This window comes from Haliotis cracherodii, unplaced genomic scaffold, assembly GCF_022045235.1.
Source record: "Haliotis cracherodii isolate W230 unplaced genomic scaffold, xgHalCrac1.p SCAF_4, whole genome shotgun sequence".
In the NCBI taxonomy this organism is placed as follows: Eukaryota; Metazoa; Mollusca; class Gastropoda; order Lepetellida; family Haliotidae; genus Haliotis; species Haliotis cracherodii.
The window spans coordinates 22,095,786-22,110,286 of record NW_027266297.1 but is presented as its reverse complement, the minus strand read 5'-3'; the positions used below and the strand labels follow the sequence as shown (position 1 = coordinate 22,110,286).

The 14,501-nt window shown below is 37.7% G+C and overlaps 1 protein-coding gene across 1 annotated transcript in view; it reads left to right on the top strand.

Moving 5' to 3' along the window:
* Window positions 1–653: 653 nt before the first annotated feature.
* Window positions 654–14,501, top strand: part of LOC139478776 (acetylcholinesterase-like) — a 96,874-nt gene continuing 83,026 nt past the window's right edge. Inside the window, exon 1 of the mRNA XM_071261395.1 lies at window positions 654–1,179. Within this exon, the coding sequence (XP_071117496.1) occupies window positions 967–1,179 (213 nt within the window). The 5' untranslated portion in view covers window positions 654–966. The remainder of the gene's footprint in view (window positions 1,180–14,501) is intronic.

The window sequence follows — 14,501 nt, the reverse complement described above, 5'->3', positions numbered from 1 at the left end:
ACTTTATAACTTTACCAGCTATAATACAGATAATTCCGCGGATCGAACGTTATGAGAATGAAGTCAATACAAGAAAATGACCTTTACATAACACCAATTAACTGGGGCCGGCTGTAGTGCAATAATCCATTGCTTCTATGTTGTGTTGTCGACCTTCTGTCCTGTGAATGCATAGTCTCTATCGATTCAATCCAAATTATTATAACTGGTGAGAGTGGCAAAATCTTTGGCTTCCTGTAGTAAGCCTGTAAGACTTGACGAGGAAGAGACAGATCTATACAGCATGAGAAATCATATACCTCGAGGACAGAACGCCCCATGTCGATATTCGTCTTACTATCATACTATGTGCCGAGGCTTGCTTTACAACTCTGGCTCGCGTAAAGCCAGTTAACACTACGCTAGTGTCTCGTTAATAACATATTACAATAGCACGCGAAGGGGACAGTTAGGCAAAGTTTTAGTTACTTGATCGGCAGCAAAACTTACACTTTTCTGTCACAGGGAGCTCCACCCATTAAATACAAGTCCCGCCCCGATTGATGCATTGTCTAGTACATTACTCTCGGCATCTGTTACTGAGAGCGATACTGCCAACCTCGGACCCCTCGGCCCATATGCTTGTCGGTGCGCTACCCTTCGTCTTGAGGTGATATCACTCGCTAAATTAGAGCGAATCTCTGCTCTAGGGTCACAGCGAGCCCAGCACCCCTGGTCAGGCAGATAGAGAGATAGAGGGGAGTGAGAGAAGACATGAAGCGAATCGACTCTAATCTTTATGCTGCTTGTATATAAAGGATTTGTTTTCGATTCCAGGGTTACCGAGAACTCTCCGGATGAGTCAAGATTGGCTCTAATCACATCAATTACACGGGTTTTGCTCAGAGCTCCTGTTTCGTGAGCTGGGGCATCAAACTTTTCAAGTTGGCTTTTTGTGAAGTTGCACTCAAGCGTAAGGCCACGAAAATGTCCGATTTTTCAAGGATTTTAAACTTTTTGGTTTACGCTACTATTTTTGCGTGTGTGAAATGTGGTCGTCAAGGTAGACAGTTTGTTGTCAGGGAGACAAAATATGGAACAGTCCGTGGTTTTGTTGATCATGTACATTCAAACCACAAAGTTGAAAAATATCTCGGTGTTCCTTTTGCATCTCCGCCGGTTGGAAACCTTAGATTTGAGGTAAGTGTTCATTTGACTCTCTTATACATGTACTATTAACATGCCTTCTCGATATGCCGAGTATGCTCACTATGATATATCAACAAGGAAACGAAAGTATAGAATCTCACCACAGGAATTCATCTGTATTGCACGGTCCGCATAGTGGCATGCTTCATAATGACTTAGTTTAAATGAACTTGTTGTAGGAAGTTGAGAATATCGATACTCGGGTTGTGTAACTTTAGTTTATTATACGTTACATGTATACTTACGTTTTACATAATACTTTTTTGCAACGTTAAGCTTATATAGTTATTTCTTCTTCACAAAAGAACGGCATCTCTGCTACAGTGGTGATGAAGATGTGAAATCTTCCCCTATCAGAATTAAGAGAAATGCTGTTCTTATTACAATCTGTAACCGCGTCCTATTTCACACACGAGTAGTGTATCATAAATACCTATGTACCAGTTTAATTTCATCTTTCAAAATACCTTGAACGGTAATAATTTATATATTTTTACCATTTTTTATATGTATTTTAGTGTTTTTGAACGTTCGTATGTGGTTTCGATGTCATTTTCGTGGGTTTGATTTAATCGTTTAAGGCATACCAGGACAGTGCCTTAATAATATTATGTGAATAGTTTTGTCTCACAATGGTGGCCGTCTATCTATGCTATAATCACTCGCATGTTGTTATCACCATGATAACAGTGTATGGTATTTTACATTAACAGCCTCGAACAGACACAACATAGTGATAATATTACATAGAAATTGTGTCACAATCAGGGACAATTAGTCTTTGACCATTACCACGTATAATATTATGAAACTGGTAGTCATAATATCATGTCTACTGAATATCAAGACACCAGCCATAGGTAAGTAATTGAATGGGCTGGGCACTTACTGATCCTTTTTAGTAGAGGCTAGTAACAAGTTGCATAACACTAATACTGAATGTAGCTTGTTGTTGTGTAAGTTCTAGACGAAATATAGAAGTTGTATTTAGTTATTTCTGTCTTTTGTCAGGTTTGTCAAGTATGATATACCAATTGTACCACGTATGTTAACAGTAATGCCATGTGTGTTGTGGCTAGATTATGGTTGGTATAACAGTAATGTTATATATGTTGTGACCAGATTATGGTTGGTATAACAGTAATGTTATATATGTTGTGACCAGATTATGGTTGGTATAACAGTAATGTTATATATGTTGTGACCAGATTATGGTTGGTATAACAGTAATGTTATATATGTTGTGACCAGATTATGGTTGGTATAACAGTAATGTTATATATGTTGTGACCAGATTATGGTTGGTATAACAGTAATGTTATATATGTTGTGACCAGATTATGGTTGGTATAACAACAATGTCGTGTATGTTGTGGCTAGAATAATGTTGTACAACAGTAATGTCATCTATTGTGTGGCTAGAATATGGATGTATAACAGTAATGTCATCTATTGTGTGGCTAGAATAATGTTGTATAACAGTAATGTCATCTATTGTGTGGCTAGAATAATGTTGTATAACAGTAATGTCATCTATTGTGTGGCTAGAATATGGTTGGTATAACAACAATGTCGTGTATGTTGTGGCTAGAATATGGTTGTATAACAGTAGTTTCATATATGTTGAGACTACTTTACGGTTGTATAACAGTAATGTCATATATGGTGTGGCTGGGTTAAGGTTGGTAAAACAGTAATATAACATATGTTATGGCTAGATTACGGTTGTATAACAGTAATATCATATATGGCGTGGCTAGAATATGGTTGGTAAGACAGTAATGTAGTTCTGTCGTGACTTGATAATAATTGGAATACAGCTATATTCATTTGTTTCTATTTACGTAACGTTTAGTATTACTTAAGATTAACTTTATGGATTAGCTAGTTCATATGATACACTCATAACATAAGGTTTAGCGTGATGAATCTGATCATGTGCACTGTCGGCACTATATTCATTTCCTTCAAATTCAGATCATGACAAGTGAACACGAGGCCGGTGCCTTGTGATATAACGGTAATGGTCCTTTATATATATTCAGGTCAATATGTGATTGCGAATAATTTATGAACACCGTCATGAGATTATTAAGTGGTTTATAGCTGCTTCAGTTGCTGTGATAAGGCTATCATCCCCAGTCACAGCATCAATATCGGGGCTTCAGCTGAGTTGTTTTCGCCTGCTCACAAGTTTATATCATCGGGGATTGAGTTCAGTTTGATTTTCACTTGTTCACACGTTCATAACATCTGACATTGAGTTCAGTTTGATTTTCACTCACTCATACATTTATATCATCGGGGATTGAGTTCAGTTTGATTATCACCCGCTCATACATTTATATCATCGGGGACTGAGTTCAGTTTGATTATCACCCGCTCATACATTTATATCATCGGGGCATGAATTGAATCTATCTGTCTGTCTTTCCGTCCGTCCGTCCGTCCGTCCGTCCGTCCGTTCGTCCATCCATCATCCATCCATCCATCCATCCATACTAGTATATTCAATATATAAGAACAGAGCTAACTACATCTACATCAACACACACACACACACGTACACACACACACACACACACACACACACACACACACACACACACACACACACACACACACACACACACACACACACACACACACACACACACACACACACAAACACACACACACACACACACGAACACACAAACTATATAATCGTCATTGTCCTGCTACTCGCCTCAAATATGAATGTTAAATAGCAAAGTAGTTATATAATGAGACTGATGCTTTATCACAGCTGTAAGCTGGTTATGGCTAGTGTCATAATAGATATTCAGCATTTGTTCAGAGTAAAGATGGGATACTTTGCCAACGTGTAACATAGATTCAATTACCTATTTCGCAGGCTTATCGTAAACAGCTGTGATAAACCCATTAAGTTTAATCACGGAGCACGACTTTTACCAGTGCTTCTACTTTATCTAAATAGAATGCGAATATAACTGACACTCTACATTTGAAATGTTTGAATAATCAAATGCCAATTCAAGTAAAGTTAAGTAAAGTCAAAACATATACATTAAATATGTGAGTGACTATTAGAATCCAATAGGTTTGTTATCGTTTTTGGACATATCTCAACATGTTTACTGCAGATGAAGTTTAAAGAGTGCATTGTATACATTTACGGCCTTCTGTCTTCTGTTTCATTGTTTGTCAAATGATACAAACATTTGAAAGAAGGCAAAACGCTTATACACAATATCTTAAACTTAAGTTTATAATAAGTTACAAATTAATAAAACCCATATAATTGTAACCAATCTCTGATGCCAGTGCTATAACTCTTAAAAAACAACAAGTATTTCGTTTCTGAACCACAATACAATACACAATAATCTTTTGAAGTTTCATATGTCAAGTAGAATTTTGAAAACGCATTCAGTACTTGTTTACTGATGGGTCGAAAACCAGTAAACATTGTCAGATATCAAGTTAATGGTATACATGAAAGACATTCTTCTTGACCAGAATGTTTGAAAACGTGCTGTTGCTAGTTGCGTTGATATTTTCTTTCTAAACATGTCAAACAGGATTCAACAAGCAATAAGTCAGTTATAAGATTAACGTCCACACACAAAAAAATCCATCAACTATATCTGGAATGTTTCAGAGAGAAAAAAGTGCATTTTTAGAATGCATTGGTATAATAGCTTTGTAGTTATTTTAGTAAGTTGCATAATTCCAAATAAGATTTATTGACTACTTCTTATTTCAATAATCTAGTATAGTAGCCAGACAGTCAAATTATTTGGCGCCTTTGGCAATCATCAGATAATTCCTCAGAAATAATATCAAATCCTGTTACACGTAGAGCTCCATATTTGATATTTGACGTTTGACATTTGACATGGGGAACCAGATCATGTGAGTTCTGAGTCGTCACGTTTGATAAACATGGTGCTAAATGTTACAATATCCCTGGAGCGAGACAGGGCCTAGGCAGTTGCGTGCTAGAAGTAATTCATAGATACTTGTGACAAAAAATCGAAGTGGATAGTAAAGATGGCCCATATTTCTAGGCAACTGTTCAAAAATGAATACGCCTTTATTGACCATAGGCCGGGGTGTCGTGAAGGATATAGCCTTCAGTCAAAGCGACGTGCGTTTTATCATATTTATGTGCCTGATTAGCTCAGATAGAATTGGAATGTATTTACTAGGAAATGTCCTTTTAGTTAAAGCCGTCGGTGAATGTGAGAATCTGCCCTGGATTCGATCCTTTCACGAATTAATCGAATTATTCTTAGGATAATAATTCAGTTTTGAAATGAATAGAGAATCTGTTCTATTTTGGTCAAAAAAACTTGCAGAGATCAAAAAGAAAATGTAGAAGCCTTTGTCACGTATATTGACAAGCTGTCATTTTATACGAGTGATCCTTTAATACTTAGTCTTTCTGAAACTGATTGTCCTCAACACGCCACAGTGACATCCTGACACGTCGGTGCATATCTGTTGTGATTTACGATGGCTAATCTGTGAACATATGGTCAAGTGCATAATGTCTAAATTATTGCAATAATGATTTTTGAAGCGTACGAAGAATTAATTACAGATCGAGACGTCCTTGCCTACAATTTCTTTCGACCTTTCTGGCTGCTTTCCTGTTGACTTACCTGTACATCTACCTACCTCTCTAAATGCTTTCCTAATGGCTGTACGCCTAATTTGGTCATACAGTTTCACCAATGTGCATATCTGCACATCCACCTTATTATTTATATGGATATCTTCTTATCCACTCAGATTGTTTACCTTAATTCATTGTATCTATCAACTTATCCATCCTTTTACCATACTACCTACCTACTTGAAAGTCAGGTGTCTACCTCAATAAATAATATATATATACTGATGTATCTATTTCATATACACATATACAGACATACACATAGATACATAACTACACGCATAGTACTACATATAACATGAACATGTAATGAATACATAAGGCATACTTTACAAAGGCAGTGTTAGCACTTGGATACACAGTATTGGAGTGATGATAAACATAGTACTTTATAAGGATCGCTGTGGGGAACGTTTAACATACTTCACGCTGAAATGGTTCTTCTTCAAAGAAAGAGAAATTGCAATGGCGTTTCCTGATTGAATGCACGAATCATAGCTTGCTGCTTGTTTCAAGGTTGTAACTAGAAATCAGAACAAATATATTTTTTCATCCTCACTGCTTCTGTAAAACATCCACCTGACATATAACACGAAGACGAAAATATCAAAGCTCTAAAGCGTCAATAAAAAAGGCACCGTTTTTGCCATTTTAACATTTTCTTATTATAGAAATTAAATGCCACGAATTTGATATGATCCATATTTCCTGCTTGCGGGGGCGTCTTAAATAACACAAAACTACATGACTCCACGAATGTCAAATATTGAGGCATCCATGATGTATGTCTTAAAAAACATAACCTTTAAGGCGTAATTACTGGAATGGTAAAGCACAAACAAAACAGTCAATTGGACAGCTTTCACATTTACGTTTTCCTCCGTAACCTTTAAAACGACGAGCCACTTATTAAGGCGATGGATCACACAAAATGTAATCACCTTCATTTAAGGAACATTATTCCGAGATGTCTTCCAAACTGTCACAACCGGCACCTTCTCTTGTCATTCTTCACCTTTAACTTTTACGTCCACGGCCATTAAACAATAAAAGAACTACGTACCATGCAGCTAAACACAAAAATGGATGACACCTTCACCTAAATCGCCCCCACTATTGTCTAAGAATACCCTCAGGGGCATGGCAATCCAGGCCAGCTATCACTTGACTGTATCTATCCGTTATTTGGTGTTACTTCCTCATCATTGTGGATCAAATTGCAGACAAATCTGCATCCAAAAAAGAGCTGTAGATTTCTGTCAATCACTTGTCAAAATTGTACGTATTTCCTTCTGAGAGCCACCTGCTTGGCACAAGCCCGAGGGGGACTACAAGACTGCAGCATTCCCGGCAGATGCGCAGTGCTAGCTTTGATATTAAATGAAATATCCTCCCACGTCCCATCCCACGCTTTCCTCAGGACGGAGTCTGGGTTGGAGCAAGCGAGGAGCAGTTTACGCAAAAAGCATCTGATTAACTGGCGTAATTTGCGGATGGTTTCGAGCCATCTGGTTGCTGATTTCTGTAATTATGTAATTTACACTCCATATAGCGTTGCCGTTGAGGGCTTTGATGCAAAACTAAGCGTTATGAAATAGAGCCTATTCCGTAATTAACAACATATAGACAAGTACGCAGATTTGTATATTTCGGAAATTGCTCCCACGTCACAAGGAGAATATGTGAGGTTTTTTCGTTTGACTAGCTTAATATTTAGTGTTCGATAAAAACATTTTAAAAGGCTACCTTTGAAAATTACCTTAAGAGCTGCTATTTTTAGTAAATATGAGCAGTTTGTAGCGTATAGAGATGTTAAGCTTGAACCTTTTCTTTCTGCATTTATGTTTGGTTATAAGGGATATTTGGTGTTAGAAAATGATTGTAAATAATCAGCATACATTTTTTATCGAACCTGTCAGAAGATACAAGGTGTTTTTTTTTATCTATCGATGAAATGAGTAATGATGTTTACATTCTGCCAAACAAAGGATGCTTTTAAGCTAAGAAAACATTCTACTATCAATTGTATAGTAGCGTAGGCATGTGTTTGTTGCACAATACCGTTGTTCCACGTCGGAATAAAGATAAATACGTACACGAAAAGGTCCCTGAACAAACACAGTTTCACTGTTGAATAACACCTTAGGAATCAGAAGACATACAACTCAAGAAGTATATGTCGAAAATGTCCAAAATGTGATTCGATGTTCAAAACGGTCGTTGAAGATAATACTTTCATAGCTATTTAGCATCCGTAGAACACCTGGTTTGACTGACTAAATGCCTATCTTACTAAAAGCAAGGCTCGAGTCTCAACCTGTCGACATTGGTTTGTCTCCTCACGCTTTTAATGAATTTCAAAGGTGATAATTACATAACCTTGATGCTGCTGACAGCTTTATATTCGTGCAGTCTACTTCCCTGATGTAATATAAACGTTATAAAAATAAAGAAAATGTGTCACCACGTTGTTATTCTTTGGTTCAAAATCTGGTCTCTTTAGAAGCTGAAACGCACTTTTATTTGTTGGGAACATACACAGCGACGTTATCAAGGGCATCCATCGTTATACCACACAACATAGAAATTCAATCACTCCTGACAAATATTTAACTTGCTAACAATGTTTTCTTTAAACACCTTCCTTCCATAAAAGATTGCTCGCTTGTGACATAACGGCACGTGTGTGCTCAGATAAACCCCGATGTACATTTTATATTTAAACATCCTTTAACAGTGTTATATATATCATAAAAGCGGTGACACGAAGGGCTATGCGATTACACAATACCAAATGATGTTGTGTGTTTTTCTACGATTGCCCATCAGGCGTGAAATATCTGCTCTTTGAGATGATATAAATTTGTAAGATGTTTGACAGTAGCTTCGATAGATCTGTAAAGATATCCATTTCATCTTCTAATGTCATTCAGTGAGGAAAATAGGCATGACTTTAAGGTTTGTTGTTCGACTGATAATTATGTGGAGGAATATTTTCAGTACAACGCCCGATCTAATGAAAAGATGTGAATCCCTTTCCAAGATGTGTTCTGAGAAGGTCACGACTCAGCTGCACTTAAATGCTCTTCGGTTTTAATGTTCTGTTTTATCGAGTTTGAAATACATAATTTATGCCACTGTGACAATAGCGCATCTTTAACTTGTCTTTCAACAGATGTCTTTTAGTATTTGTACCTTGTTACTTGTGATAAATGTAAAATATAATTTGTCAAAATATATTAGGAAATATATATGAAACCAATAAATTACCACACATAGACAATAGAAGATCTCAAAGAAAGTTGAAGACTATATATTTCAAAGCGATGGAGAACTTTATGATGTTCGCGAAATGGGACTTCCTAATATGTACGTCCCTTATAATAAGAATCGATAAATGTAATCACGACCATGATTAATATTTCTTTTCTCCTGAACATTAGGAAGATGTCCCTATTGTCTGTCCTTGTCTGCAATAGGTCATTCCGAATAGTCATCCATCAAGGCTCGTCTCCACATTAGGCCTGGCAGGAGCTACAACACATGTCGGCCAAGTATCAACAGGTTCCATAATGAAGACTAATAGCGTGTCACACAGGTGAAATGGGAGTCACTTCGATCTACCAGAACATCTCACACAAGCGCATGTGTACCTGTTCAATGTCGAGAACAGCCTCGTTAATCAGGACAGTTTGGCCAATAAACTAATGTCATAGTGTTATCAAACTGTGCAGAAACACAACGAATAATTAATCATGAGATTCCATGTTCAATTGGTATCCTGGTTGTTTAGATGCTCCGTGTCTCGAGCCAACGTCTTATCACGTGTATAGTTAGTTCCCACTGTCTGGAATTGAAGGTGTCAAGTGTCGCGAGGCCATGAGTCGTGATGAGGAAGTAAGGTAAAGAGATCGTGGGTAAATGGGTTGCAATTTAGGATGTAACACAGATACGATTCTTTCAAAAGACATATTGATTTTGCTTCATCATAGAAACTCTTCACTATCTTTGATGTCATGTGATACTGATGGGACTGAGGGGTCAGTCAATATGTGTTTCTTGTAATTCCCTAACGTTTAAGCAGCAGTACATATTGGCTTAAGTTCAATGGCCTTAGGTAATTCAACCAGTTGGAGAGTTTGTATTTTACTAAAGATGAACTGTGGTTTAATGTGACAGTATCTAATATAAAAAAACCCGTCAATAATAATAAATAAAAAAATAATTTTAAATAAAAGGCAAAATAGTGTTAAATAATATATGAACGCATAACTGAATATCAGGACAACACCAGGTGTTAGTGAAAGGGTAAGAATGCAAAAATGTTTGGGATTAATTTACAAACACAGATTATTTTCTCAGTACTCTTGTACTCTTGTATATCATATGCCAAAATACTGTAAGTGAGATTTAAATCGTTCAAATAATGTTTGATAGTCAAAGAATTATTGAGATCAATGTGTTGCATTCCCTGGATCTGATCAGCTGCACGCGCTCAGATTGGTGATAGCCAGAAAACAGTAAAATCATTTGAACAAAATAAATCACACATGATTAAACGTTTTGCAATCTGCTTCTAAACAATATCTTGAATGTATACTTAATTATAGCGAATAATCAGTTATAACAATGTTACATTAAAATAAAAGCAATAAAATCATTTCCATATTCACAGGAGTCCATTGTGTAATGCCTACCAGAACACAAATCACTATCAAATAGTGATGACACCAGGTGTTCACAAAAAGGTCAACGTATCCTTCCCCAATGGTTGATCCCCTCACAAACACATGCAAAGGCATGTCAATTCTTCAAATGAAAATAAATCCAGGAAGATATGGTACAAGACAAAATAGGGAATTGCATCGGACATCATTGGTCACGGATGCGTCAAATTCGAAAATGGCATCCACATGTCTACCATAACACTTTTTTGAAGACCTTAAGTACTGCAACCCCGATCAAATAACTAATGAGCAAGAGTCGTATGGCGTTCGTTGATATCTTCGTAGAAAGAGCTTGTACCTCAAAAGTTGTGAACTGTAGACACCAGGGCTAGAGCTGCTGGAATATTTCTCGATAAAAGCCATAAGTCTTGTGGGGATTCCGTGTCAGAACAGATTCCCAGCTACCTATGTTAATCGCAAGAGGCGACTAAATGGATCGGGTGATTAGGCTCAGTGACTTTGCTGATTGTGTGTCATCGTAGCCAAAATGGCTTGGTACGTGGCTCATAATATCAATCATCGGATTGTCTTATCCAGACAAAATTATGCTTAGTTTGCATGTATTTGCAAGTCCCAAGTTTTCAGAATAATTTGACAAGTGACTGCACCTTTCTCTGGCTCAGCTATGTGTTCTGATATAGGGTATCAACCAAACGACGTAACCAAATAGCTATCTTTGCCAGACAACAGGTTGTAAGTAAATATGTGTCATCTATATCACAAGGTCAAAGGTTGTCAGGTAATCCTTTAATAGTCTGTTGTCGCTTGCAGGGTATGTAAGAAATGACATCACCTGGACAAGAAAAGCGCCTAGCCCTCACAAACTGTCTAACAAGGCCATATAGTCCGTCTCGTAGGCGATTAGTGGAAAGATCTATCTATAATACTTCATGTGTTCTATTGTAAAGTAAGCAGGTGAAACGCCCTGTCAGCACTACTATAGCGACACACGTCAAGTGTGGGCATGGCGGGCGACTTGAATTCTCACCTCACAATGGGGAGACACAAGTATGGATCAAGAAGACTTAAAGTTGTTACCTGCCACATTGGGTGAATACGGATGGGTTGTAGCTATTTGATACAACAGCGGCCAAAATAGTCCTGCAACACGACTGTGGAATATATATTTTTTAAGAAAACCAATCTAGATATGTATACAAGCATGTCTAGCCAGCTCTAGCCAGCTCTATGAAATCAACATCTGGAAAATTATTTGTTTTAATTTTAGAGGAGAAACATGTATTGCGCAATAAACGATTTCATAGACTATATGTTAATCCACAGCCAGCCAACAGAATGGGAAATAATACCAAGTCCGTACTGAAAGATAAGGGTTGTTACTTCTACTTATACACATTACATTCGACTCATTAATGAACATTAATCGTATTATGGTCACGGTATATTAAATTTGAAAAATATACGATTCATCGAGATACAATCGTGGTAATATGTATGTTCTTTGTTTCTTGAAACATATTCTATTGACATGATCAAATTTGAAATTTGAAATTCACTCATTTGTCACCCTTTCTCAAACATAATACAAGATACATTCATAAAAGACATATTTAGAAACTTTGAAGAAATGATCACGGTAACTTTGTTTGTTTGTTGTTAAACGTCGCACTCAGTAATATTCAATATGACGGCGGTCTGTAAAGTGTCGAGTCTCCATCATACAAATCCAGTGCTTGACATCATGAGCATCGATCTACGCAGTTGGGATACGTCATCATCATGACATCAATTACCAAGCCAGAGAGATTATAGTAAAAGAAGGAAACCAAGACGTTACAGTAAGATTTAGGTGGAATACCATGAGGGGACAGTAGGAAATGGGAGTGAGTGAGTGGGTATGGCTTTACGCCGCTTTTAGCAATATCCCAGTAATATCACCGGGGGACACCAGAAATGTGCTTCACACATTGTACCCATGTCGGGAATCAAACCCGGGCCTTCGGCGTGACGAGCGAACGCTTTATACCACTAGGCTACCCGACCGCCCCAGGCGTAAGTGGAGTTAGTTCATGCAAGTTTGCTATCAAGCCTCTAAGAGCTCGTTAAATCATGTGTTGCAGTGCAATGTTTTGTATGACAATGAAGAAAGTTGTAATCCAAATAAAGCGTACTACAAACCTGTTCATGATGATATTTGCTTCTGCCTAATGTTGTATGCTTGGTGTCATGTAAATAATAATCATTATTACGCATATACATTCCGATAATCTTACACGGACAGGGAGGCATCTAGTGCTCCGTGGTTCTTCAACATACCCATGAGTATCTTAATTGGCTCCCCGTCATTCTGCCATCGTGTTTAAAGTAATACCTACGTGATGGCTATTTTCAACTCGAACGCAGTACAAAATTGGCCCAGGGACTTCGTGTATTATATAATGGTCGTCGTGGCACGATATGAAGTATTTCCACAGTGATGAACTTATTCCACTCACAGTGTTCTCGTTTCTTTTACGAAAGACGTGATTGCTTCTATGACTAGAACTGGGAGCTGGGTTCACAGCGCGGGACATTAGTTCGATCTGGTGGAAATTAATTGATTTGACGCGTATTTCAGTGTTTGTTTATACCTTGTTAATGGCCTGTTGATGTAGCATTTATGATGATCCTGTGCGCTCAAAGGAGAAGCTGGTGACTTCGAAGAATGTATTTTTTGCTTCCAAGGCGCCTGTTTTCATGTGTGGATCATCGTTCATAAAATAATGAATTACTGGCTTGTTTGAATCGAGATACCCCTACATTTCGCGGGTTTCGAACTTCCAAAGTTTTCTCTGTTGGTCACCATTTATGTGTACTGTTATTTCAGTCTAGTGTGTGTGTAGATATTGGTAGTTTGGTGTCATCTATCTCTCTCTCTCGTGCCGATGGCCTGAGGTAACAGGATGCACATCTAACGTGTAGGAGAATAATTGCCCCCAGAGTGTGAGCTCGAGTAGCAATTTGCTGTCAATAGGATATAATTCGTCTTTCTAGATTTTCGCTGCTGCTCTCATCACAGGATGGGTGCTGTCAATAACAACTAACAAAGAGGTTTTCCTTTCGTAACCTAAATATTATGGCCGCTAGTGTGCCCAAATTATCTACTGCTGCTGCTACTACTACTACTACTACTACTACTACTACTACTACTACTACTACTACTACTACTAGTGTTAATACTTCCGCTGCCAGAATGTGGGAAAAAATGAACATTTGATCACCCAGGCCTGTTCTCTACTTGCTTTGACCAAGACCGTAATTACAATGTTCGCGATTCGTTTGGGAATAATCATACTTACATCGCGAACTTTAAGCTATTACTGTTACAAGAGTTTTTATACAACCTAATTCATTCTATTTTGATTTTATTGCAATTAATGAAGAATATATTTTCCGTATGTGTGGTGTATTGCTGACGATATCCTAAACAATGCAACATGTGTGTAAGTATATACATTGATATTTTCGGAGCTAGCGTGATGCCACATAAGCAAATTACACACATGGAAGCTCCACCGTATAGAAGACAGGTGCATATCTACAGGGTTCATTGTGTAATTGCTTACATGGGTGGCCATATTTCCGGGCTCAAATCATCTCTCAGGCCTTTTGTAACCTTTAATAATCTGAAGATCTTTCACAGTCACAATTGCCCCATCCACAATTGGAACTACACTTTAGGATATAGCAGCCCTGGTCGAAGACAACGTCGTGTTAAGTTGGTTGAGCTGTACGAACGACACACATACTACTCAGGTGGCACATACCGGAAAATATGAGTGGTTTCCATGGAATGACCCGTGGCTCCTTTTACACACCAGCGGGAGCCGAATCAAAGACTGTGGACGAGTACCATGGGAATATAAGAATCATGCTTTCATCTTTTTTTCCAATCTTCTGTA